Below are 27,113 nucleotides of genomic sequence, written 5' to 3'. Positions count from 1 at the left end.
AACAAGCCGGGTGGACCAAACGCCGATCGCAGCAGGCAGTGTATTACAGTGGTAAGTTTCTAATTTTGTCGATATTTCACAGCTCCTACCATAAAACTGTTCACTGACTCTGATAATTGGATCAAATATATGTGTAAATTACGTTCTGTGTTCTACTACGTAGTCTGTTGTGACAAGATCTCTTTAAAACAAAAAAAACACAGGAGACACGTTTGATCACCTCACTTTCCATGATTCATTAAACTGCCCCGCCCCCAAGTGTTGACATCTATGAATAACGAATGTTAAAGTAGGAAATTCTATATGACTAGAAAATACGGAAAAAAAACCCCATAGCCTTAATTTATATATGTTGTAAAGCTACAAGCTGTATAATTATTCTGAAATCTTGTTATTTGTGAAGAAGTAAATTTAGTTTGTTGGAACTGAGGTGTATTTCAAAGTAATCACTAAATCAGGAAGTGGATCCCTTAGCACTTGTACAATCATAGACCCTCCACCAACGTGGAAGTTGGTTCACGTCATTATCATGGTTTTGGTTTTGGTTTTGGTTTTGGTTTCATTCGAGTATGAAAGAACTTACAGAAAGTAAAATAAATCTTGTTTACCTACACACTGTAATAACCCAGTCATTGGTTGTATTAATGTTATAATGCAATATCAAAGAAAGAAAATAAGCATGTTATGAGTGGTTCTTGATATACTTTTATGAGAAATGTGGCAAAGAAATGAGTTGCAATTACCACATCAGAAATAAATTGTACCAATCTGATTAAAATCCGATGTAGATGTCGGCTAATCGTTCATTGGAGAGACTGTGATAGGGGGACTATGACAGGCACTGTGATGGAGAGACTCTGATAGGGGGACTGTGATAGACTGTGATGGAGAGACTGTGATAGGGGGACATTGATAGACTGTGATGGAGGGACTGTGATAGAGGGACTAGAGGCATGTGATACGACAATAAATCTTGATGAATCTGGAATGAAATATGTAACTGATAATTGATACATTCTCCAAAATGTATTTTTAGAACTGTGTGTTGATAAGAAAGATTACTTAGAATAACTACAAATATGTAGATACAATATCAGTCTTCCTATGACAAATGTACCTGGGTCTGAAATTTATCAACTTTACAGTTTTGATGAACTTCTAAATCACAATTCTCTGTATTTTTATCATATACATTGTAGAGTATCCCTCATCAGGGGAAGTCTTACACTTCCAATTTAGTTGTGCATACCTCAAATCAAAGTTTTTTAAAACCACCCTCCCCTTTTTCATGATTCCCAACTCTGTCACATGTGATAAATGCCACATAGATAAACCATTGTAATGGTTAAATGTAAATGATTTGATTTGATAAGATATTGTCAACAAGTATTAACCACTAAACTTTGGATTTGTTTGTATTTCTTTGTGAAAAGTGTAAAGACCTCTTAAATGTTTGGCTAATTAAAATTTTAGGGGTGTGTGTGTGTGTGTGTGTGTGTGTGTGTGTGTGTGTGTGTGTGTGTGGATGTGTGTGTGTGTGTGTGTGTGTGTGGATGTGTGTGTGTGTGTGTGTGTGTGTGTGTGTGTGTGTGTGTGTGTGTACAAAAAGTATAATGACCTTTAAAATTTGAACAATGTCCGATATGTATGTGTACAAACTTGTAAGATGTTCATGTATGTTTGTTGCTAGGTTACCATGTATCGATTCAAAGCTTCCAAGTATAAAAATGCAGCTGCCAAAATACCAAAGAAAGAAGTGAGTATTTTGAGTTATTTTACAGACATATTTGCATTGTCTGTATAGTACTAAGTTACTTTGGAGTATATATTTTTATAGTAACGGATATATTTCCAATGTCTGTATAGTAGTTACTTTGGAGTATATATTTTTATAGTAACGGATATATTTCCAATGTCTGTATAGTAGTTACTTTGGAGTATATATTTTTATAGTAACGGATATGTTTCCAATGTCTGTATAGTAGTTACTTTGGAGTATATATTTTTATAGTAACAGACATATTTCCAATTATTAACTGACTAGGTGAATAAATGGATCTAAAAGTACAGGTGGAGAGAATGAACAATAAGTGAAAAAGTAAACAAAATTATGAGACAGAGTGCAAGATTACTTTGTTAGAACAATTGAAGAATTGCAGTTACATTTACCAAACCTATAATTACTATATGGGGTTAACCATTTGAATATCAATTTTGTTGGTGCATAATTAATAAGTCAGTCACATTACTGCTCATTTCTTGATATTGAATATTATGGTTATTGCCTGAATCATGTATAGATTTATCATAAACTACAAATAATTTTGGATTTGATGTTAACAGGGCTGGATATGTGATATATCAGTGGGATCTCCTCAGTCCTGTGGTAATCATATCAAGGCTAGCTGTGCACTAATTGCATTTAATGTGGACAATGCTGGTAAGTGTTATACCTCCTGATAAGACAATTTGCAAGCTATTGGTAAATACAGACACAAACTAAAACTATTATTGCAATATGTTGATATATAAGCTATCAACAGACATTGATATGATTACACTAGCATTAGGATGATGGCTGTGACAGTGAAGTTTCCTCAAATGGCCACACCTTTAAACCTCATTCAATGTTTATGATTATATCCACATAACCAAGGCATCACTGACACCTATTTTGGTAATTTATCACATCTAACAATGATAGGTTTTTGTTTGTGTCTACCTTTGTTTGCCAATTGCTTGATTTCTGTTGTAATACAGGTATGTGTAGTAATATTTTAGTTTGAATAAAACAGATTTATTTGATTCCTTATTGTGATAGGACATTAACCAGGAAAAATATAGAATATCAACATTATAGTGTTTTAAAAGGTTTGAGTAATAGAATTAATAGTTTGCGTACAAAAAAAGACAGAAACCAAAAGTGTCTGAATCCCGTTTTTTTTTGGCAAAATCCAATTTTTATACCCAAGTTTTAATCCTAATATGATATTCACCTTTTAAACTTTCTGATTACATATAATAAAAGTTGTTACTTGCAAGGAAATTGAGAAGCCAATGATATTAGGGGTTTGTTTTTTGCATTTTAACTTTAGGTGGTGGAAGTTTAGCAGTGGTGCCTATCAATGATTCTGGAAGGAAGTCCAAATCTATGCCATTACTTCATGCACATTCACAGCTCGTAACAGACTTAGATTTCTCACCATTTAATGATTATCTATTGGCTACTTGCTCCTTGGATTGCTCAGTAAGTACAGTTATGATTGCTTCCTTCATTTTGAATCAGCCAATAATAGTATTTTATAGTTAGAATGAACCAATGAAATTGTGGAAATGTTATTGAAATATACAGTTGCACATTGTAGATGGATAACTGTATCAAATCATACATTTCTATGACTTTCTATTATTTTCTATCCCTAGATTAAAATATGGAATCTTCCAGAGGGAGGACTGACAGAAAGTCTATCCACTCCAGAAATCTCACTGCCAACACAGGATCGTAAAGTTGAAAATGTTTTGTTTCATCCTAGTGCTGACAATATATTAGCAACATCAGTGTCTAAAACTGTGAAAATATGGGATATCACTCAACAACAAGAAAAAATAGGTCAGGTTGCATGTGTTTTGGACAATATTTACAACTGTTATGATTATGCAGATGTTGATAGATTGTTGATTTGCATATATTTTGATTTTTTGACAGAGAGCATAGACATTAAAATGATTGTAATATACATAATACATGTCATACTCTTTTGACATAGATTGTAACCAGTGAACTAGCTAATAACACATCTATTGTAACCAGTGAACTAGCTAATAACACATCTATTGTAACCAGTGAACTAGCTAATAACACATCTATTGTAACCAGTGAACTAGCTAATAACACATCTATTGTAACCAGTGAACTAGCTAATAACACATCTATTACGCTGTTATTACGCTGTACAGGATATCAAAATGAAAGGAAAGAACTCTTTAACCAATTAAATATATATTCTGGTTCAAGCATGGATAATCTCATAAAGATTCTCAAAATAAAAGACACAAATAAACTAGTTGAAATAGGTACATTTATTCAACAAGGATTCAAAATTCGAGAACACCACTTGAACAAAAATATACCAGCTGCCTCGTGATATACATTTGACAATTACATTTACATGTATATGTTGATTTTCACATTGTGAAATTACTCTGTTTTTTGTGTATGGTCAATATAAGCATTTTCTTTTTTACTTTATTGTACTATACTGATATCTAAAATGATAGATAAGGTTGCAATAAAGATTATTATTATTATTATTGTAACCAGTGAACTAGCTAATAACACATCTATTGTAACCAGTGAACTAGCTAATAACACATCTATTGTAACCAGTGAACTAGCTAATAACACATAGATTGTAACCAGTGAACTAGCTAATAACACATAGATTGTGAACTAGCTAATAACACATAGATTGTAACCAGTGAACTAGCTAATAACACATCTATTGTATTCTGTATCAGTTCTTGAAGGTCCAAAGGACCAACTTCAGGGGTTGTCATGGAAACAAGATGGATCTCTTCTAGCAACAACCAGTAAAGACAAAAAAGTCAGAATATTTGACCCAAGGTCACAGACAATTGCTTCTGTAAGTAGTAACACTTCAGGTCACAGCCAGTTGATTTTATACTTACCAAGTTTGGTGAAAATACTCTACACTATCTGACTTGTGTGCAGTTATTATTCTTTACATTTATGCCTAAAATGAATATTTTTTCTGTCATAGATTTTTGAACAGAATGGGCATATATGAACATATGTATATAGATGAACACCATTCCCTTTGTACATATTGCAAAACATTGACTGAGTACATATTGATATTCTTACAGGAAGTAAATGGTCATGGTAACATCAAAGACTCCAGAGTGTGTTGGCTAGGTGATAGAGATATGTTATTGTCCACAGGATTCAGCATTGTAAGTACAGTCTACATGCATTGTAAGTACAGTCTACATGCATTGTAAGTACAGTCTACATGCATTGTAAGTACAGTCTACATGCATTGTAAGTATAGTCTACATGCATTGTAAGTACAGTCTACATGCATTGTAAGTACAGTCTACATGCATTGTAATTACAGTCTACATGCATTGTAAGTACAGTCTACATGCATTGTAAGTACAGTCTACATGCATTGTAATTACAGTCTACATGCATTGTAAGTACAGTCTACATGCATTGTAAGTACAGTCTACATCCATTGTAAGTACCGTCTACATGCATTGTAAGTACAGTCTACATGCATTGTAAGTACAGTCTACATGCATTGTAAGTATAGTCTACATGCATTGTAAGTACAGTCTACATGCATTGTAAGTAGTCTACATGCATTGTAAGTACAGTCTACATCCATTGTAAGTAGTCTACATGCATTGTAAATACAGTCTACATGCATTGTAAGTACAGTCTACATGCATTGTAAGTACAGTCTACATGCATTGTAAGTATAGTCTACATGCATTGTAAGTACCGTCTACATGCATTGTAAGTATAGTCTACATGCATTGTATGTACAGTCTACATGCATTGTAAGTATAGTCTACATGCATTGTAAGTACAGTCTACATGCATTGTAAGTACAGTCTACATCCATTGTAAGTACAGTCTACATGCATTGTAAGTATAGTCTACATGCATTGTAAGTACAGTCTACATGCATTGTAAGTACAGTCTACACCCATTCTAAAATTAGTATTTTTAGATTTCCTATCAAAATACTTTAATTTTGTTTTATTTCTCAGTCACGTGAAAGACAATTCTACCTGTGGGACACTCGTAACATGGGTTCAAAATTATCATCAGAATCCATGGACTCATCAACTGGGTAAGCTGATTTTAATATCTGTGTATCTTTCAACATTTTTGTTCTAAATAGTTTATAGTCCAAATTCTCATTACCTGAAATAGACTTTTACCACCAAGGCATGTCATGAAAATAACGATCATCCAATTCTTAGTTGACACCCTGACTTCAGCTCTATGTGCTACACATAAGTAATTTTTTTTTGGTTTTATTTGGACCCTCTAGCATGAGGTAAAATTTTATTACAGGTACTGAGAGTAGGTCAACTCTTTTTTTTTATTTGAACCGTCTAGCATGAGGTAAAATTTTATTACAGGTACTGAGAATAAGTCAACTTTTGAATGTTTTATTTGGACCCTCTAGCATGACATAAAATGTTATTTCAGGTATTGAGAATTCAGTGTTTGTTAGAATCAGTACTGTCAAATTGCTGACAGTTGCCACAACTTTTAGAGAAGCCCTTCAACCAATCATCCCTGCTTATAGTTTGTTACATGGTGTCAGCTGATTTACAAATAATATTCTGCTTTGAATTGACTTAAATTATCAAATAGATTAGTTTGATATAATAAGCTATAGTTAACACTGGTGGTGACTTTTGCAGCATTTTGCATAGAAGCTGGAATACTTGAGGGATTGTTTACAACACATGTAAATGTGAATGTAGAACTATTTCTGAATTTTTGTATAAAATTTGCATTCAAGATGTCATCAGTATTCATTATGTAAATCAAACGTTCCACATTTTGTTTCACGTACTGAAAAATATGACAAGCCCATACTCTGAAATTAAGAAATTCTTGGGGAGATTACAATATTTATTTACATCACTTAGGTCCATTTTTTTTAAAACTCTGGAACATTACAATATATGTAATATGAAAGTCTTGTTATTTTATTTTGCAGGACCATCATGCCATTCTTTGATCCTGACACTAATATGCTATTTTTGGCGGGAAAGGTAAGTATGATTTAATTTGACAAACTTGAAAAACATACTTTGTTCAAACAAGAATGCCCTTGCATGTGTGAGGGTGCTAATGTGACTCGGTTGGGTATACGAAACATTCCCCTTTTAACTTTGACTTCCTCTACATTTACTTTAGCTGTTATTATTTGTATCTTTCAGGCTGACACTACCGTTAAGTTTTTAGAATTAACAGACAGTGATCCATACATAACTTTAGGTAAGTTCTCTGAATTAATTTACATATCTAATGGATGAAATCCTGGTATAGTTATAGTTGACATTGCTCTGTTGACAGACATGTTTCTGATTTCAAGGAACATGTGTCTTTCAGTGTAAAGTATTATTGGTATGTAGTTATATCTCCATATATCAGATCTGTGCATCATAGCAATCATTTATCAGAACTGTACATCATAGCAATCATTTATCATAGGACTATGAATGCTGCTAATCAGGGAGCAGAGAATTTATGTATAGGAAACATAGTGTAGGCTCTCGGAGGGCTTTTTGGATGTCTCTGTGTTAGAATGAAAGATAATGTCTTTTTTTAGCCTTAATCAGGGTACTCTTTCATGTGAAGTTGTATCTTATTGGGGTGATAAGACTTATCTTACAGGCTACCTATGTGTAAACAGGACATGTGTGTGTTTCAGAACTATACATATGTACTGGGACATAGAAATAAATTATTTTGTTAGTTTGCTTACATTTCAATAGTTTATGCCAATACTATTAAGAATTCCTTGTAATCAATTTTGGATTGTTCCTGAAACCAGCATCTAACTACATGGGTGATGTACAACAAAAAGGTGTTGCCATGGTACCCAAGAGAGCCTTAAATGTGATGACTGGTGAAGTAAACAGATTGTTGCAATTAACACAGCATGCAGTTGTACCTATCACTTACCAAGTACCAAGAAAGGTAAGTTGTACAAAGAAAAGTAAGTTGTACCAAGAAAGGTAAGTTGTACCTATCACTTACCAAGTACCAAGAAAGGTAAGTTGTGCCTATCACTTACTGAGTACCAAGTTGTACTATCACTTACCAAGCACCAAGAAAGGTAAGTTGTGCCTATCACTTACCAAGTACCAAGAAAGGTAAGTTGTTCGTATCACTTACCAAGTACCAAGAAAGGTAAGTTGTGCATATCACTTTCCAAGTACTAAGAAAGGTAAGTTATTCATATAACTTACAAAGTACAAAGTTGTTCCTATCACTTACCAAGCACCAAGTTGTTCCTATCACCAAGTACCAAGTTGTTCCTATCACCAAGTACCAAGTTGTTCCTATCACTTACTAATTACCAAGAAAGGTAAGCTGTACCTAGTACTTACTGAGTACCAAGAACAGTGAATTATTCTGCAACATTTCTTTAAAAATACGGTAAATCTTACAACAGAAGATGCATTTACTTTACTTAGGTGTTAAGGGTTGTACCATAATATTGTAACAATTTGCAAAAAATCTAGATTAGCGTTACAAAAAATTTAGATTAGCTTTACAAAAAATCTAGATTAGCTTTACAAAAAATCTAGATTAGCATTACAAAAAATCTAGATTAGCGTTACAAAAAATCGAGATTAGTGTTACACAAAAATGTATAAGAGTACATAACACTTGAATTTAAAAAAAAATTGACTTTTGTTATTTCATTTTCTGGACAGACATATCGTGATTTTCATGAAGATTTGTTTCCAGATACTTTATCAGGTGAACCTGCCATGACATCTGACCAATGGTTAGAGGGACAAAATACACAAGTAAGTTGTTATTTCACATGCAAAAAATTAACAAAAATAATTGTATTTAATATTTTCCTGATAATACAAGGAAAGGTGTACTAAGTTTCCAAACCCATAGATCTTAGTCATGATGGTCAAATGGTTAGAGTGGTCAGCTTGGAATCTACAAGTTACAGGTTTGAGCCTCACTCCTGTGATTTGTTTCTGAATGGCTGAAGTCCTTAGGCAAGATTTGAACCATGATTGTGTCCCAGTTAAACTCAGTCAACCAACAAGGTGTGCGAAAGGACTATACGAAAACTAATGAATGGTTCATTAGAGTTGTCAGCTAGGAATCTACAGGTTTGTTTCTGAATGGCTGAAGTCCTTGGGCAAAATTTGAACCATGATTGTGCCCCAGTCAACCTATCTGTATAATTGGTGACCTGGTACTAGTGTAGTTTGATTGAGATAATAGGGCATACCTGTATGTAAATTACAAAATATTGTAAGACTGGTAATTTCAGCTGATTTGTTTGTTTCAGGTTTCAACAACTAGTTTAAACCCTAAAAAGCAAAGCTCAGCAACACCAAGTAAAAGGAGCCAGGTACTGAAATCAACCAACACTACCTCAAACACTGCTGTCAAGGAGGAAGGAACTGTCAATGTGCAAGGGGCCAGTAAAAAACCTGACATTCCAACCAAGGTACTTGTTTGAATCTTTGATAATTTCATTTAAGCCCAGTTATTGGCAGATATTGTACATTTTGATATCTTTCATTGATTCATATCTACTGTCATATACCCAAAACCATTACTGGAAACTGTTCAATCCATCTAATTATAGTAGCTTACTTCATACCTTTCTACTATTTTCTTCTTACAAATATTTATATGTGGGCAGTGCATGTGTATCCATAATCTTCATCACACCATGTGTATTACAACCAAGATTTTAGGATCACATCATGCAGATTTTTATGTGGACAGTTCAACATCAGGAAGGGTTATTCATATATTCATTGCTGTGGGGATAAGTATTTCTTTTAATTCAGTTTGGAAAAGTGGAAACAATTACATAACCAGTGTGTGTCACTCTGTCAAAATAGTAGATTATTAGGGTCAAATTTGTGCTGACTTTGTACTTTAAAAAACGGTTCTCTCTCATTTCTCATTACAGCCAAATGACAAACCAGCTCTTCCAACCAAACCAAACCTGAAAAGTGAAAATGACAATTCATTACAAAACATTCCAGTAGAAAAAGAAGCAGACAGAGAAAATAATGATGCAACACAGTCTGCTGCGGTTGAAAGCAGTGGACCTGATGCTCTTCCAGAAATGACCCAGAATGCAGCAGCACAGGAAGAACCACCAAGGCAAGAAGAGGCACAAGCAAAATCCAATAAATTTAATGTAATGTATACATCCAAATTCCGCCATATAGAGGGAGTTACTCAACATAAAAACACTCACGTCAGTAATATTAGAAACCTGAGTATGAGTACATTTGGAGAATGTGATGGTTTCCATGCCAACAGTGAGTTTGCTGCCATTCCATTGTCTGGAGCAGGAGGACTGATTGCTATACTTGATGTAAGGATTTATTTGATCTTTTCTGTTGTTATCACATCAGTACATCATACTACCAAAAAGAAAATAGAATTATTATCATTGGTTATCTTACTCTAAAGTGTATAGTGTTTATTTTCTAGAGACCCAATTTTGAAAAGAGATGTTATGTGCTTCATTAAAATTGCTAGTTTTGAAGGATTTCAGATGAGGTACCCAGAAATTTACTTTTGTTGTTGAAATGTATTATTGTAAAGCCACATGACTTATTTTTTTTTAGCAAAAGTAACTGTTAAACAAATAAGGAAAAGTTACAGTGTTAAGTCAGGGTATTCTCCTGGGAAAAGTGGTCGGAGTGTAGGTCATGAGTTTTACACAAATTACCTTCCCCATGTCATACCTATATTGTGAGGAATAGTTGAAATGAGAAATTAGCAAAAAAGGAAACCAATCCTAACCCTGTATTTGTTACATTCTTAGTTAAAGAAGCCTGGACGGTTACCAGATACAGGTTTACCAGTTCTACAAAATGGCAGCACAGTCATGGACTTTGCATGGGATCCATTTAATAACAGAAGGATAGCCGTGGCATGTGATGATGCTGTCATCAGAGTGTGGGAAATACCAGAGGGAGGACTGACAGAAACTTTAACTGAACCAGAAATCATATTAAAAGGTAAGATCTAGTGTATGAAGTCAGGGGGGACATGCACCTATGGAAAGGAAGAGCTTGATTTTGAATGCTTAATTCAATGATAGACAACTAAAACTTTATCTGTTTAGATCTTGGAGAGGTCATAAGGTGACTGTTAAACCCCCCCATCCCCATTCAACAGAAGTGTCTAAATCTAAAATGGTGTCCAGGCTATTATTTGTGATTGGAGAGGTCATAAGGTGACTGCAACCCCCCACCCCCACCCCCATTCTACAGAAGTGTCTAAAATCTAACATTGAGTCCAGAGTATTATTTGTGATTGGAGAGGTCATAAGGTGACTGCTAACCCCCCCCCCCCCCATCCCCATTCTACAGAAGTGTCTAAATCTAACATTGAGTCCAGACTATTATTTGTGATTGGAAAGATCATAAGGTGACTGCTACCCCCCCCCCCCCACCCCCATCCCCATTCAACAGAAGTGTCTAAATCTAACATGGAGTTCAGACTATTATTTGTGAATTCAATTGGAATATTTTTCAGTGTCTCCATTTTTTTTCACTTCAAGCTACAATAACGAGTTTACTACAAAAGATTTATCGATGTGAATATTGTGATTTAATGGATGAGCTATCTCAATATTTGAATATATTTGGGTCCATGTATTTGTAGATGTGAAATGAACTTTATCTAGTTTAGGCATAATGATATTTGTCTTTAATGATGATTGATATACATAAAAAATACTGTCAATGTATACTGACTATGACTATGGCTATCATATGTTGATTTACTTCAAGGACACATGGAAAAAATCTACTTTGTCAAGTTTCACCCGTTGGCCAGTGATTTGTTATTATCAGCATCATATGACATGACAATGAGACTTTGGGATCTAGAGATGTATGATGAAAGAATAACACTGCAGGGACACTCAGATCAAGTAAGTTGTATACACTACAGGGACACTCAGAACAAGTAAGTTGTATACACTACAGGGACACTCAGATCAAGTAAGTTGTATACACTACAGGGACACTCAGATCAAGTAAGTTGTATACACTACAGGGACACTCAGATCAAGTAAGTTGTATACAGGGACACTCAGATCAAGTAACTTGTATACACTACAGGGACACTCAGATCAAGTAAGTTGTATACAGGGACACTCAGATCAAGTAAGTTGTATACACTACAGGGACACTCAGATCAAGTAAGTTGTATACACTACAGGGACACTCAGATCAAGTAAGTTGTATACAGGGACACTCAGATCAAGTAAGTTGTATACACTACAGGGACACTCAGATCAAGTAAGTTGTATACATGAACACTCAGATCAAGTAAGTTGTATACACTACAGGGACACTCAGATCAAGTAAGTTGTATACACTACAGGGACACTCAGATCAAGTAAATTGTATACACTACAGGGACACTCAGATCAAGTAAGTTGTATACACTACAGGGACACTCAGATCAAGTAAGTTGTATACACTACAGGGACACTCAGATCAAGTAAGTTGTATACATGAACACTCAGATCAAGTAAGTTGTATACACTACAGGGACACTCAGATCAAGTAAGTTGTATACACTACTGGGACACTCAGATCAAGTAAGTTGTATACACTACAGGGACACTCAGATCAAGTAAGTTGTATACACTACAGGGACACTCAGATCAAGTAAGTTGTATACACTACAGGGACACTCAGATCAAGTAAGTTGTATACACTACAGGGACACTCAGATCAAGTAAGTTGTATAAAAAATAATTCATGGTAAAAAAAAATAGCCAAGAAAATAATTTACAGTAATAATTTACAGAGTATAGATTCCATATTTTATGTTCAACTTGGTTCGTGCATGGTATAATCATTTTAATCTATTAGAAAAATGGTAATAATCAAAAGATGTTTTGAGGTATAGACTCTTATCAGTGTTTATACAGATATGTCAACATTTGTTAATAGACAAACCAAATCAACTCATTCACAACTTTGCAATTATAATTGACAGATTTTCAATGCTACATGGAGTCCCGATGGTGTATATTTGGCAACTGTCAGTAAAGATACTCGTGTCAGGATCTACAATCCCAGGAAATCTATATCACCAATTAAGGTAAAATGTCTTACAGTGTAACTGACAGCATTCGTTGTGTTACAGTGTAACTGACAGCATTCAATGTCTTACAGTGTAACTGACAGCATTCATTGTGTTACAGTGTAACTGACAGCATTCATTGTGTTACAGTGTAACTGACAGCATTCAATGTCTTACAGTAACTGACAGCATTCAATGTGTTACAGTGTAACTGACAGCATTCATTGTCTTACAGTGTAACTGACAGCATTCAATGTCTTACAGTGTAACTGACAGCATTCATTGTCTTACAGTGTAACTGACAGCATTCAATGTGTTGCAGTGTAACTGGCAGCATTCATTGTCTTACAGTGTAACTGACAGCATTCAATGTCTTACAGTGTAACTGACAGCATTCAATGTGTTACAGTGTAACTGACAGCATTCAATGTGTTACAGTGTAACTGGCAGCATTCATTGTCTTACAGTGTAACTGACAGCATTCAATGTGTTACAGTGTAACTGACAGCATTCAATGTGTTACAGTGTAACTAACAGCATTCAATGTCTTACAGTGTAACTGACAGCATTCAATGTCTTACAGTGTAACTGGCAGCATTCATTGTGTTACAGTGTAACTGACAGCATTCAATGTCTTACAGTGTAACTGGCAGCATTCATTGTGTTACAGTGTAACTGGCAGCATTCAATGTCTTACAGTGTAACTGACAGCATTCATTGTGTTACAGTGTAACTGACAGCATTCAATGTCTTACAGTGTAACTGGCAGCATTCATTGTGTTACAGTGTAACTGACAGCATTCAATGTCTTACAGTGTAACTGACAGCATTCATTGTGTTACAATGTAACTGGCAGCATTCATTGTGTTACAGTGTAACTGACAGCATTCAATGTCTTACAGTGTAACTGGCAGCATTCATTGTCTTACAGTGTAACTGACAGCATTCATTGTGTTACAGTGTAACTGACAGCATTCATTGTGTTACAGTGTAACTGACAGCATTCAATGTGTTACAGTGTAACTGACAGCATTCAATGTTGCAGTGTAACTGACAGCATTCAATGTGTTACAGTGTAACTGACAGCATTCAATGTGTTACAGTGTAACTGACAGCATTCAATGTGTTACAGTGTAACTGACAGCATTCAATGTGTTACAGTGTAACTGACAGCATTCAATGTCTTACAGTGTAACTGACAGCATTCAATGTGTTACAGTGTAACTGAAAGCATTCATTGTGTTACAGTGTAACTGACAGCATTCATTGTGTTACAGTGTAACTGACAGCATTCATTGTGTTACAGTGTAACTGACAGCATTCATTGCCTTACAGTGTAACTGACAGCATTCATTGTCTTACAGTGTAACTGACAGCATTCAATGTGTTACAGTGTAACTGACAGCATTCAATGTCTTACAGTGTAACTGACAGCATTCATTGTGTTACAGTGTAACTGACAGCATTCATTGTGTTACAGTGTAACTGACAGCATTCATTGTGTTACAGTGTAACTGACAGCATTCATTGTCTTACAGTGTAACTGACAGCATTCAATGTCTTACAGTGTAACTGACAGCATTCAATGTCTTACAGTGTAACTGACAGCATTCAATGTGTTACAGTGTAACTGACAGCATTCATTGTGTTAGTGTAACTGACAGCATTCAATGTGTTACAGTGTAACTGACAGCATTCAATGTCTTACAGTGTAACTGACAGCATTCAATGTCTTACAGTGTAACTGACAGCATTCATTGTGTTACAGTGTAACTGACAGCATTCAATGTCTTACAGTGTAACTGACAGCATTCATTGTGTTACAGTGTAACTGACAGCATTCAATGTCTTACAGTGTAACTGACAGCATTCAATGTGTTACAGTGTAACTGACAGCATTCAATGTGTTACAGTGTAACTGACAGCATTCAATGTGTTACAGTGTAACTGACAGCATTCAATGTCTTACAGTGTAACTGACAGCATTCATTGTGTTACAGTGTAACTGACAGCATTCAATGTCTTACAGTGTAACTGACAGCATTCATTGTGTTACAGTGTAACTGACAGCATTCATTGTGTTACAGTGTAACTGACAGCATTCAATGTGTTACAGTGTAACTGACAGCATTCAATGTCTTACAGTGTAACTGACAGCATTCAATGTCTTACAGTGTAACTGACAGCATTCTTTGTCTTACAGTGTAACTGACAGCATTCAATGTGTTACAGTGTAACTGGCAGCATTCAATGTGTTACAGTGTAACTGACAGCATTCATTGTGTTACAGTGTAACTGACAGCATTCATTGTCTTACAGTGTAACTGACAGCATTCAATGTGTTGTGTCCTTTTAGTACTGATATGGTGGATTTATGTTTGTGCCATAATTGATGTTGAAATGAATTCACCAATAATAATCATCAGTGCCTACATTAATACCTTTTTTTAAAACTTGTGCATGGTGTGAGAACAATACAATCACATTTGACAAATGTGTGTTTTTCTGCAACATTGATAACCTTCCTTATTTTCATTCCTATCCTGTTCACCAGGAGGGACCAGGACCAGAGGGTAGTCGAGGTGCCAGACTAATATATGCTTGTAATGGACAGCTCTTAGTCATATTTGGCTTTAATAAGTGAGTACTTTTACTTTTTTGTTCCAGTTTTCACTAAATTTAAATTTATCAATTTGAAATCATTTATTGTGTGCCATATTGTACTCCTGTAACATGCACTACAGGTCTGCTTGCCATAGTGTACTCTCTACTTGCACTACAGATCTGCTTGCCATACTGTACTCTCTACTTGCACTACAGGCCTGCTTGCCATATTGTACTCTCTACATGCACTACAGGTCTGCTTGCCATACTGTACTCTCTACATGCACTACAGGTCTGCTTGCCATACTGTACTCTCTACATGCACTACAGGTCTGCTTGCCATACTGTACTCTCTACATGCACTACAGGTCTGCTTGCCATACTGTACTCTCTACATGCACTACAGGTCTGCTTGCCATACTGTACTCTCTACATGCACTACAGGTCTGCTTGCCATACTGTACTCTCTACATGCACTACAGGTCTGCTTGCCATACTGTACTCTCTACATGCACTACAGGTCTGCTTGCCATACTGTACTCTCTACATGCACTACAGGTCTGCTTGCCATACTGTACTCTCTACATGCACTACAGGTCTGCTTGCCATACTGTACTCTCTACATGCACTACAGGTCTGCTTGCCATATTGTACTCTCTACATGCACTACAGGTCTGCTTGCCATACTGTACTCTCTACATGCACTACAGGTCTGCTTGCCATACTGTACTCTCTACATGCACTACAGGTCTGCTTGCCATATTGTACTCTCTACATGCACTACAGGTCTGCTTGCCATACTGTACTCTCTACATGCACTACAGGTCTGCTTGCCATATTGTATTCCCTACATGCACTACAGGTCTGCTTGCCATACTGTACTCTCTACATGCACTACAGGTCTGCTTGCCATATTGTATTCCCTACATGCACTACAGGTCTGCTTGCCATACTGTACTCTCTACATGCACTACAGGTCTGCTTGCCATACTGTACTCTCTACATGCACTACAGGTCTGCTTGCCATATTGTACTCTCTACATGCACTACAGGTCTGCTTGCCATATTGTACTCTCTACATGCACTACAGGTCTGCTTGCCATACTGTACTCTCTACATGCACTACTGGTCTGCTTGCCATATTGTACTCTCTACATGCACTACTGGTCTGCTTGCCATATTGTATTCCCTACATGCACTACAGGTCTGCTTGCCATATTGTACTCTCTACATGCACTACAGGTCTGCTTGCCATACTGTACTCCCTACATGCACTACAGGTCTGCTTGCCATATTGTACTCTCTACATGCACTACTGGTCTGCTTGCCATACTGTACTCTCTACATGCACTACTGGTCTGCTTGCCATATTGTACTCTCTACATGCACTACAGGTCTGCTTGCCATACTGTACTCCCTACATGCACTACAGGTCTGCTTGCCATACTGTACTCTCTACATGCACTACAGGTCTGCTTGCCATATTGTACTCTCTACATGCACTACAGGTCTGCTTGCCATACTGTACTCTCTACATGCACTACAGGTCTGCTTGCCATACTGTACTCTCTACATGCACTACAGGCCTGCTTGCCATACTGTACTCTCTACATGCACTACAGGTCTGCTTGCCATACTGTACTCTCTACATGCACTACAGGTCTGCTTGCCATATTGTATTCCCTACATGCACTACAGGTCTGCTTGCCATACTGTACTCTCTACATGCACTACAGGTCTGCTTGCCATACTGTACTCTCTACATGCACTACAGGTCTGCTTGCCATACTGTACTCTCTACATGCACTACAGGTCTGCTTGCCATACTGTACTCTCTACATGCACTACTGGTCTGCTTATATACAGTTACCATCATATTCAAGATCTATAAACTGTACAACTATGTCGGCACATCACAAACTGCAACATATTCTAAATTTCTTGATTTGCATAACCTGAAAAATGTTAAACAGAACACTGTTACGCTATTCGTTGACAATTTGTAAATCATCATGGGAGGCAGATCATACAAACAGTTATGTACCAGCCCTCCTATAACAGTAACTGATTCAGTTCTGGTATATTTGGTAATATCATTATCAATCATTATTGCATATTAAACAACATTCCATAGCAAGCATGGTAAAGCAAAGAAAAATAACACACAGAAATAAAGTGAATATATACCGGGTATAATACAATCCTTTAACCAACTGCTAGAGGACTGTTTACAAAAATAATAATCTACATTTGATATTATTATTATTATCATTAGACTTTATTTAATCTCGATAGACTGTTGGGCCAGTGGCTCTTCTCACACAGTGTCGAGAAAAACATTAAAATATATACAATAATTATATTAGCTGAACTTTGACCTTTCACCCCATAGACAAAGTACCAGACAAATAAGAGTTTACAGTACGGAAGATTTATCATCTCCTGTTACCACGGTAGACTTGTTTACATCACCTGCAACACTTATACCATACTATGATGAAGATACAAGTGTTGTCTTTTGTACAGGAAAGGTAGGTCACATGGCTGAAGCTGAGATTGATTGAACTGAGCATTGATTTCTCCCCAAAGTTTATTCTACCTGAAATCATCTGTTTATCTATCACTTTAAGGAGTTTTCCACAAAAACTATGAGATATATATCTGATTTGATTGTAGAATGTGCCTTGAGGGCTGATCACCATCTTGTTTTCAAAGAAACCAAGAGTCTTTTATTATTAACTCAGTATTCGGTGGCCATATTGGATTCTAAAATCTCTTATGTGATCAGTTTGACCTCTGTATCAAATATTTGTAATTTGACCCCCTGATTTTTTTAAATCAATTTCAACTGAGAATATCTTCTTGACCAACTAACAGCAAAGTTTAAAACTCTACTTTCAGAGGTACAATATTCCATGTTAAAAGTAAAAGTTATGGATTTATGAATGAACAATGTATGAGCGAAGATTAATGAGCTGCTGTCAATCAAAATATGATTTCTCTTATCCATTATAAGTCAAAATTTATTTGTTAGAATCCTACCACCAATTTCATCACCTAGTCAAAATCTGAAGTTTTTAGAAATTCCCACATGTCAAATAAAATTAGTAAGAGTATAAGGAATGTATAACTACAAATCCATATCTAATTATACGCCACATGCTTTTTTGCCTAGGGTGATAGAACTGTGCTAGCTTTTGAAGTGACAACACAGTCTCCATATCTGATAGAGTTGTCTGCTTTTAGATGTGAAAACATCCACCAGGTATGTACATAACATATACATATTCACTTTCATTTTAGTGCCCCCCCCTCCCCCCTCCAATACCACTTTATTGATTATTAGCTATGTTTGGTGTCAAAGTCCATCAATGTACAGACAAAGACACTTATAGTGTCTGCATTTTGTGTTATCAGTTGTAACCTTATATTTGACCTTGACCTTGACCTTCTGGGTCAAAAGTTTAAAAAACATTCATTTCAGCCATTAATCACATGGAAAGGGGCAGTGTATTTAAAGATTTATTTTCTCTTATGATTAGTAATTTCAGTCTGTCCTGTAACTAGTAGCTGTGTTACCATGGATTTCTTATAGTATTCCTTCACCAGTTCCTTTCTCTATAAGTTTCCATAAACAGAGATTATAATTATAATGACATGCAACATCATGATAGCTTTTGTCTCCAAATTAAATTTTATATATATATGTAACAAAGTGTCCATATTCTCCCACCTACAGGCAATATCATTCCTACCAAAGACTGAGTGTGATGTGAAACAAGTGGAAGTAGCTAAAGCCTTGAGACTTACAAAGACAACAATTGAACCTGTGGTCTTCAAAGTTCCAAGAGTTAAAGTAAATAAATACACAGTTAGATTTAAACATGAAATAAGATCACAACTTAGATACAATATGTGTTATAATCTTTATTTCTACTGGATAGTTCTTTAAGCATATTAGTGTCTGTCTCCCAAGAAGGCCTGTGAGGGCAGTGCCTCATTGGTTAAGTACAGGAAGAAACTGCAGTGCCCATGGAAAACTTACATTGTTCAATAGAAACACTGGGCCTTCTTACTTACAGCGTGGCAAATGTAATCAAACCTAGACTAGGGCTTGAACCCTGACTGCAATGGTAAGAGGCCAGTGGTTTAACCACTCTGCATAGAAATCTCCAGGGGTTACTTACCATAGTGTTCTCCAGGGGTTACTTACCATAGTGGTCTCCAGGTGTTACCTACCATAGTGTTCTCCAGGGGTTACTTACCATAGTGTTCTCCAGGGGTTACCTACCATAGTGGTCTCCAGGGGTTACCTACCATAGTGGTCTCCAGGGGTTACCTACCATAGTGGTCTCCAGGGGTTACTTACCATAGTGGTCTCCAGGGGTTACCTACCATAGTGGTCTCCAGGGGTTACTTACCATAGTGTTCTCCAGGGGTTACCTACCATAGTGTTCTCCAGGAATTACCTGCCATAGTGGTCTCCAGGGGTTACTTACCATAGAGGTCTCCAGGGGTTACCTGCCATAGTGGTCTCCAGGGGTTACTTACCATAGTGGTCTCCAGGGGTTACTTACCATAGTGGTCTCCAGGGGTTACTTACCATAGTGTTCTCCAGGGGTTACCTACCATAGAGGTCTCCAGGGGTTACCTACCATAGTGTTCTCCAGGGGTTACCTACCATAGTGTTCTCCAGGGGTTACTTACCATAGTGTTCTCCAGGGGTTACCTACCATAGTGTTCTCCAGGAATTACCTGCCATAGTGGTCTCCAGGGGTTACTTACCATAGTGGTCTCCAGGGGTTACCTACCATAGTGTTCTCCAGGGGTTACTTACCATAGTGTTCTCCAGGGTTACCTACCATAGTGGTCTCCAGGAATTACCTGCCATAGTGGTCTCCAGGGGTTACTTACCATAGTGTTCTCCAGGGGTTACCTACCATAGTGTTCTCCAGGGGTTACCTACCATAGTGGTCTCCAGGGGTTACTTACCATAGTGTTCTCCAGGGGTTACTTACCATAGTGTTCTCCAGGGGTTACCTACCATAGTGTTCTCCAGGAATTACCTGCCATAGTGGTCTCCAGGGGTTACTTACCATAGTGTTCTCCAGGGGTTACCTACCATAGTGTTCTCCAGGAATTACCTGCCATAGTGGTCTCCAGGGGTTACTTACCATAGTGTTCTCCAGGGGTTACCTACCATAGTGTTCTCCAGGAATTACCTGCCATAGTGGTCTCCAGGGGTTACTTACCATAGTGGTCTCCAGGGGTTACCTACCATAGTGTTCTCCAGGGGTTACTTACCATAGTGTTCTCCAGGGTTACCTACCATAGTGGTCTCCAGGAATTACCTGCCATAGTGGTCTCCAGGGGTTACTTACCATAGTGTTCTCCAGGGGTTACCTACCATAGTGTTCTCCAGGGGTTACCTACCATAGTGGTCTCCAGGGGTTACTTACCATAGTGTTCTCCAGGGGTTACCTACCATAGTGTTCTCCAGGGGTTACCTGCCATAGTGTTCTCCAGGGGTTACTTAATTACCATAGTGTTCTCCAGGAACTACCTGCCAGTGTTTCTACTAGTAGTTAAAATAATGGATATAAAACAACACAACCATTATATGTTCATCTCATATAAATTTCCCAACAAGGTAACTCGTTTTGTGATTTTTTGTTCAGATGGAATTCTTTCAAGATGATCTTTATCCAGATACTAAAGTTGCCTGGCAACCAGCTATGAATGCCTGTGAATGGATCAGCGGTGAAAACAAAGCCTTAGAGACAATGAGTCTCAAACCCAATGGAATGACTGCATGTAAGTTTTCAGGATTTATTTCTCAACCAAGATTAGTAGATGACGAAACTTGAAAGTTTATGTCACAAGTATTTTCTGGTTGAATGAAGAAAAATAAGATAAAAATAAGTTGGTGAATAATACGATTGTTGATTAGTTTCATTCGGAAGGTAGTCTATTCAGATTTGTTCATACCAAGTTGGTATGTGTTAGTTTCTGTTTTTTGGCTGATTTTGGGGTAATTTGTCATTGGAAAAAAATGAATTCTACCATAATTACTCCATCTCCTTATAGTGAGTGATGCACCTAAAGCTGCTCCTGTTAAAAAGAAATATGAAAGTTACAAAGAATTGGAGGAATATAAGTCAGATGAACAGAAGAAACAAGAGGTAAGATTTACAAACTAAAAGGAAAGTGTTTAGACTTAGAGATTGGCTGTTGAGGGCGCTACACATTGCTGGAATATTCATAGCAATGTAGAGTGCCTTTGATGATGTTGGTGTACATTGTATACTTTTGACATAACATTGGTCTTGGTTGTAATAACTCTAAATGAAATCTTGTGGTCAGATTACAATGACGTCATATAGCAGAGCTGTTAGACGTAACAGTGATCTTGGTTGTAATAACTCTGAATGAAATCTGGTGGTCAGATTACCATGACGACATACAGCAGAGCTGTTTATAGACGTAACGGTGATCCTGGTTGTAATAACTCTGAATGAAATCTGGTGGTCAGATTACCGTGACGACATACAGCAGAGCTGTTCTAAAATTTGGTCTATTTCTTTAATGTACATTATTCCCCTCTATTTCTGTAAACATTTTGTGTATTTTTTATTCATCTACTCTGACGTGTAGTTGTTAGATGCAATGCATATAAAACTAGAAGCCAGAGATGAACCTCTACCACAAGATTTGATGGAGGGAGCTGATGACGATGAATGGGTAAGACTTCACCTTTGACTTTTGACCTTTGATCTCTGAGTGAAATATTTCAATAAGCTTCTCTATTTTATAATACCATTGATATGTTAAAGGAAGGCTGAGTTAAATAACAATTTCGAAGCCATGATGTTTTACTTATTACGATATGCATTGCACTTTTTTACTATATGTGACAATTCTCATAACCTGTTATGAACAAATACTCTTGGAATATACAACTGATGAAAAAATACCAGTATGTTTGCTTGAATGAAGTGAGCCAAAAGAAGACTTCTTGCAAAAACAAATTAAGCAACTGATTCTAAAACAGCAGCTGATGTAGGTCAGCAGTCGGTGCCGTTGATGTAGGTCATTGCAATGTTTTCAGTTTATTTATATCCATGGAAGTTAGCCATGTTGTTAAATAAACATTTTAGTTATTAGTAATAGTCACATACATATTTATAATGTGTAGCGTTCTGTTCAGTAAACAGGGATCTGGAATCCCATGATGTTTATATTTTGACAAGTAACCAACATTGCATGTCTTTGCATAAACCTTGTCTCATTCTTGATTGCTGTGAGCAAGCAAACCTCTCAGTATTATTTTCATGAGTTGTATATTGCGTTGAACTCACACTAGGATCCTTATTGACTACATGTATTCTGTAGACAATTATGTTACATATTTTTACAATATTTCAGTTTATTCGTAATATTTGATAAGATTTGTACAACACGATTATTCCTTTTCTTATAATTCTCCAGTGTGATAATATGACAGAACTTTACATTGGATCGTAGGACATACAGAAGTTATTTTCTGCTCATCATACTGTGTATTCTGCAGTCATATTTTTATGAGTGATAGCGAGTGAAAATACAGGAGAATACACAGTATTACAAGCATAATTAACATTGTTTCCTTTCATCTTTGTGTTTTAGGATGACTGAAAACCTATTCATGTCTAAAGAGTTTGTATATATATATATAGGCAAAGAATGATGACTGTCTGTGATACCACTTAGTCTGTGGGAGTCATATCAACTTGATGATCTGTTCCAAGTTCCAGACTTTATCTTGACTTATTTTCAAGTTTATTCCAATTAAAATTTACTTCCTCATTGAACAGGCAAACCGCTGATACATTGTATTCATTGAACAATATTTTATATGAATCTGTTATATTTAATAGAAGTGTTAATTTTACGTAAATAGATTTATGTTATGCAAATAACTGAAAACACTGTGCCAGTAACTTGTTGTAGTTTTCTTTACAAGACTTTCTGTAATAGAATACCTGACTTTCTTATTGTTCCAATTGTTATGTATCACTAGTCCAGCTCTATATAGTGGACCTGTCAGGTAGTCAGAAGAGTGTTGGATAACTAGTCACTCAATTGAATGATTAAATGAAAGAAAACAATTCTTTGACACTGAACTTCTTTCTCCAGTTGATACTTAAGTAATATGTTGTACCAATACATATTGACAGTTATGTAGCCAGATACTTGCATGATTCATGTATGTTGCATCAATACATATACATGGTTACATGGTATATGTTACATGTTACAAATATCATAGGTACATTAATTGTACATGTATCACTGGATTGGAGTTATTGTTTACCCTACCTCAATCTGTTGGTTTCCTATCTTAAATAACATTAATAGAAGTGAATGGGCCATGAACAATTAGGATGATCCAATTTCAGGTAATTAGTGACCCAATGTATTCATCATACAAGACTTCCCACATGTATAATTTTGTTGTGGACTAGTTTTTAGTTTCAGGTTAAAATCAATATTGTAAACACCCATGGTACTTTATATTCATGGACATGTTTATGGATTTAGTGATGATTTTGATACTGGTTTGTTACCATGGTTACCATGGGTGTAACATGGGCAATTCAGGCAGAAGTACATAAAATGAAATTTTTTGAAGACCAAATAGTTGAATTTTAATCAGGTAAAGCATGCATTCATACAGATATGTCTAATACTGTACTTTTGGAATTACTGTTGAGATTTGGTGCTAAACTTTCCTACCTGTAGTTACCAGGTACAAAAATTGACCAATTCCAGCTCAATCATACTTATCATGTATGTAGATATTTCATAGAAAGTTGAAGTCTTTAATTTAACATTACTGGTATAAGTTATATTTACTTTTGATTAGTTCTCATTATTATATCAAGTTATTCTTAAGCACACAACATCAGGAATAAGATTACATGTAAAAGTGAACATTTTGCAGATTTTTTAAAAAATCACCAGAGAATTGATAATAATTATAAAACTCCATAGATATTAAAGTAAAGTCTATAAATTCCATTATCATTCCATTTCTATAAACAGAATTTTAATAATCAGCACAAATAGTGTTATTGTTTTGAGAGAGAAATAAGATATTGACATAAATGACGTCTATTTCAGTCACTCTAATTATTTGTTTGTATAAATTTACAAATATTGTATACTGTATTTCTTTTTTGGCCAATTCTTTTGATTTTGTTTACACATATTTTGTGTTGAACATTTTGTTTTGACCAGTTAAAATCAACATCAATATCAGGCCATTCTCCAATCTTACGTTATGGACAGTTTTATGTACAAATATCATTGAATTTCAAAAACTTAACAGTTGATTGTGACCAATCAAATCCAACATCATGCCAGTCTCCAATTTCACATAGACTGGCATGAGGGCTGATATCTGAACACTGTATGTTTATTGCTCCAATAGTCTTGGCATGGATGCTGCTTCCAAGATTCATGTCTAAGACCTGGAATGTTTTTTTGAGGTCATTTAGCAGGGTCACAATGAAAGTAGAATCACATCTAACAGGGTCACCAATCAAAACGCTAGTTTTACAAACGTCGCCAGGCTCATTGATATATCTACATTGACAACAAAACACAATTGGACTGGTAGTTGGTTGAAGGTTGATTCATTACACAATTGGACTGGTAGTTGGTTGAAGATAGATTCATTACACAATTGGACTGGTAGTTGGTTGAAGGTAGATTCATTACACAATTGGACTGGTAGTTGGTTGAAGGTAGATTCATTACACAATTGGACTGGTAGTTGGTTGAAGGTAGATTCATTACACAATTGGACTGGTAGTTGGTTGAAGGTAGATTCATTTCACAATTGGACTGGTAGTTGGTTGAAGGTAGATTCATTTCACAATTGGACTGGTAGTTGGTTGAAGGTAGATTCATTTCACAATTGGACTGGTAGTTGGTTGAAGGTAGATTCATTACACAATTGGACTGGTAGTTGGTTGAAGGTAGATTCATTATACAATTGGACTGGTAGTTGGTTGAAGGTAGATTCATTACACAATTGGACTGGTAGTTGGTTGAAGGTAGATTCATTACACAATTGGACTGGTAGTTGGTTGAAGATAGATTCATTACACAATTGGACTGGTAGTTGGTTGAAGGTAGATTCATTACACAATTGGACTGGTAGTTGGTTGAAGATAGATTCATTACACAATTGGACTGGTAGTTGGTTGAAGATAGATTCATTACACAATTGGACTGGTAGTTGGTTGAAGGTAGATTCATTACACAATTGGACTGGTAGTTGGTTGAAGGTAGATTCATTACACAATTGGACTGGTAGTTGGTTGAAGATAGATTCATTACACAATTGGACTGGTAGTTGGTTGAAGGTAGATTCATTACACAATTGGACTGGTAGTTGGTTGAAGATAGATTCATTACACAATTGGACTGGTAGTTGGTTGAAGGTAGATTCATTACACAATTGGACTGGTAGTTGGTTGAAGGTAGATTCATTACACAATTGGACTGGTAGTTGGTTGAAGGTAGATTCATTACACAATTGGACTGGTAGTTGGTTGAAGGTAGATTCATTTCACAATTGGACTGGTAGTTGGTTGAAGGTAGATTCATTTCACAATTGGACTGGTAGTTGGTTGAAGGTAGATTCATTTCACAATTGGACTGGTAGTTGGTTGAAGGTAGATTCATTACACAATTGGACTGGTAGTTGGTTGAAGGTAGATTCATTATACAATTGGACTGGTAGTTGGTTGAAGGTAGATTCATTACACAATTGGACTGGTAGTTGGTTGAAGGTAGATTCATTACACAATTGGACTGGTAGTTGGTTGAAGGTAGATTCATTACACAATTGGACTGGTAGTTGGTTGAAGGTAGATTCATTACACAATTGGACTGGTAGTTGGTTGAAGGTAGATTCATTTCACAATTGGACTGGTAGTTGGTTGAAGGTAGATTCATTACACAATTGGACTGGTAGTTGGTTGAAGGTAGATTCATTACACAATTGGACTGGTAGTTGGTTGAAGATAGATTCATTACACAATTGGACTGGTAGTTGGTTGAAGGTAGATTCATTTCACAATTGGACTGGTAGTTGGTTGAAGGTAGATTCATTACACAATTGGACTGGTAGTTGGTTGAAGGTAGATTCATTACACAATTGGACTGGTAGTTGGTTGAAGGTAGATTCATTTCACAATTGGACTGGTAGTTGGTTGAAGGTAGATTCATTACACAATTGGACTGGTAGTTGGTTGAAGGTAGATTCATTACACAATTGGACTGGTAGTTGGTTGAAGGTAGATTCATTTCACAATTGGACTGGTAGTTGGTTGAAGGTAGATTCATTACACAATTGGACTGGTAGTTGGTTGAAGGTAGATTCATTACACAATTGGACTGGTAGTTGGTTGAAGGTAGATTCATTACACAATTGGACTGGTAGTTGGTTGAAGATAGATTCATTACACAATTGGACTGGTAGTTGGTTGAAGGTAGATTCATTACACAATTGGACTGGTAGTTGGTTGAAGGTAGATTCATTACACAATTGGACTGGTAGTTGGTTGAAGGT

At 36.2% G+C, this 27,113-nt stretch overlaps 1 protein-coding gene across 1 annotated transcript; it reads left to right on the top strand.

Moving 5' to 3' along the window:
- The first annotated feature begins 22 nt into the window (after positions 1-22).
- LOC144438452 (coronin-7-like) lies at positions 23-25,674 on the top strand. The gene is made up of 26 exons (XM_078127478.1): positions 23-51; positions 1,691-1,756; positions 2,344-2,440; positions 3,096-3,247; positions 3,424-3,610; positions 4,519-4,643; positions 4,888-4,974; positions 5,800-5,882; positions 6,768-6,822; positions 6,991-7,048; positions 7,608-7,753; positions 8,497-8,592; positions 9,099-9,260; positions 9,735-10,148; positions 10,605-10,800; positions 11,578-11,720; positions 12,800-12,904; positions 15,441-15,526; positions 17,883-18,021; positions 18,666-18,755; positions 19,230-19,346; positions 21,169-21,304; positions 21,578-21,672; positions 22,145-22,231; positions 23,156-25,278; positions 25,630-25,674. The coding sequence occupies exons 2-25, from the start codon at positions 1,697-1,699 to the stop codon at positions 23,162-23,164; spliced, it is 2,925 nt and encodes a 974-aa protein (XP_077983604.1). The 5' UTR covers positions 23-51; positions 1,691-1,696; the 3' UTR covers positions 23,165-25,278; positions 25,630-25,674.
- The last annotated feature ends 1,439 nt before the right edge of the window (positions 25,675-27,113 follow it).

This window comes from Glandiceps talaboti, chromosome 8, assembly GCF_964340395.1.
Source record: "Glandiceps talaboti chromosome 8, keGlaTala1.1, whole genome shotgun sequence".
In the NCBI taxonomy this organism is placed as follows: Eukaryota; Metazoa; Hemichordata; class Enteropneusta; family Spengelidae; genus Glandiceps; species Glandiceps talaboti.
The sequence above is the reverse complement of the archived record's forward strand: the minus strand, read 5'-3'. Positions and strand labels throughout refer to the sequence as shown.

What these genes read in the sequence shown, in the direction of transcription:
- LOC144438452 (XM_078127478.1), top strand. Translation starts at nt 1,697, where the DNA reads ATGTATCGATTCAAAGCTTCCAAGTATAAAAATGCAGCTGCCAAAATA. An exon ending in TCCATGGACTCATCAACTGG is followed by an intron (nt 5,883 to 6,767) that starts GTAAGCTGATTT and finishes TTTATTTTGCAG; the next exon opens with GACCATCATGCCATTCTTTG. An exon ending in ATGAACAGAAGAAACAAGAG is followed by an intron (nt 21,673 to 22,144) that starts GTAAGATTTACA and finishes TCTGACGTGTAG; the next exon opens with TTGTTAGATGCAATGCATAT.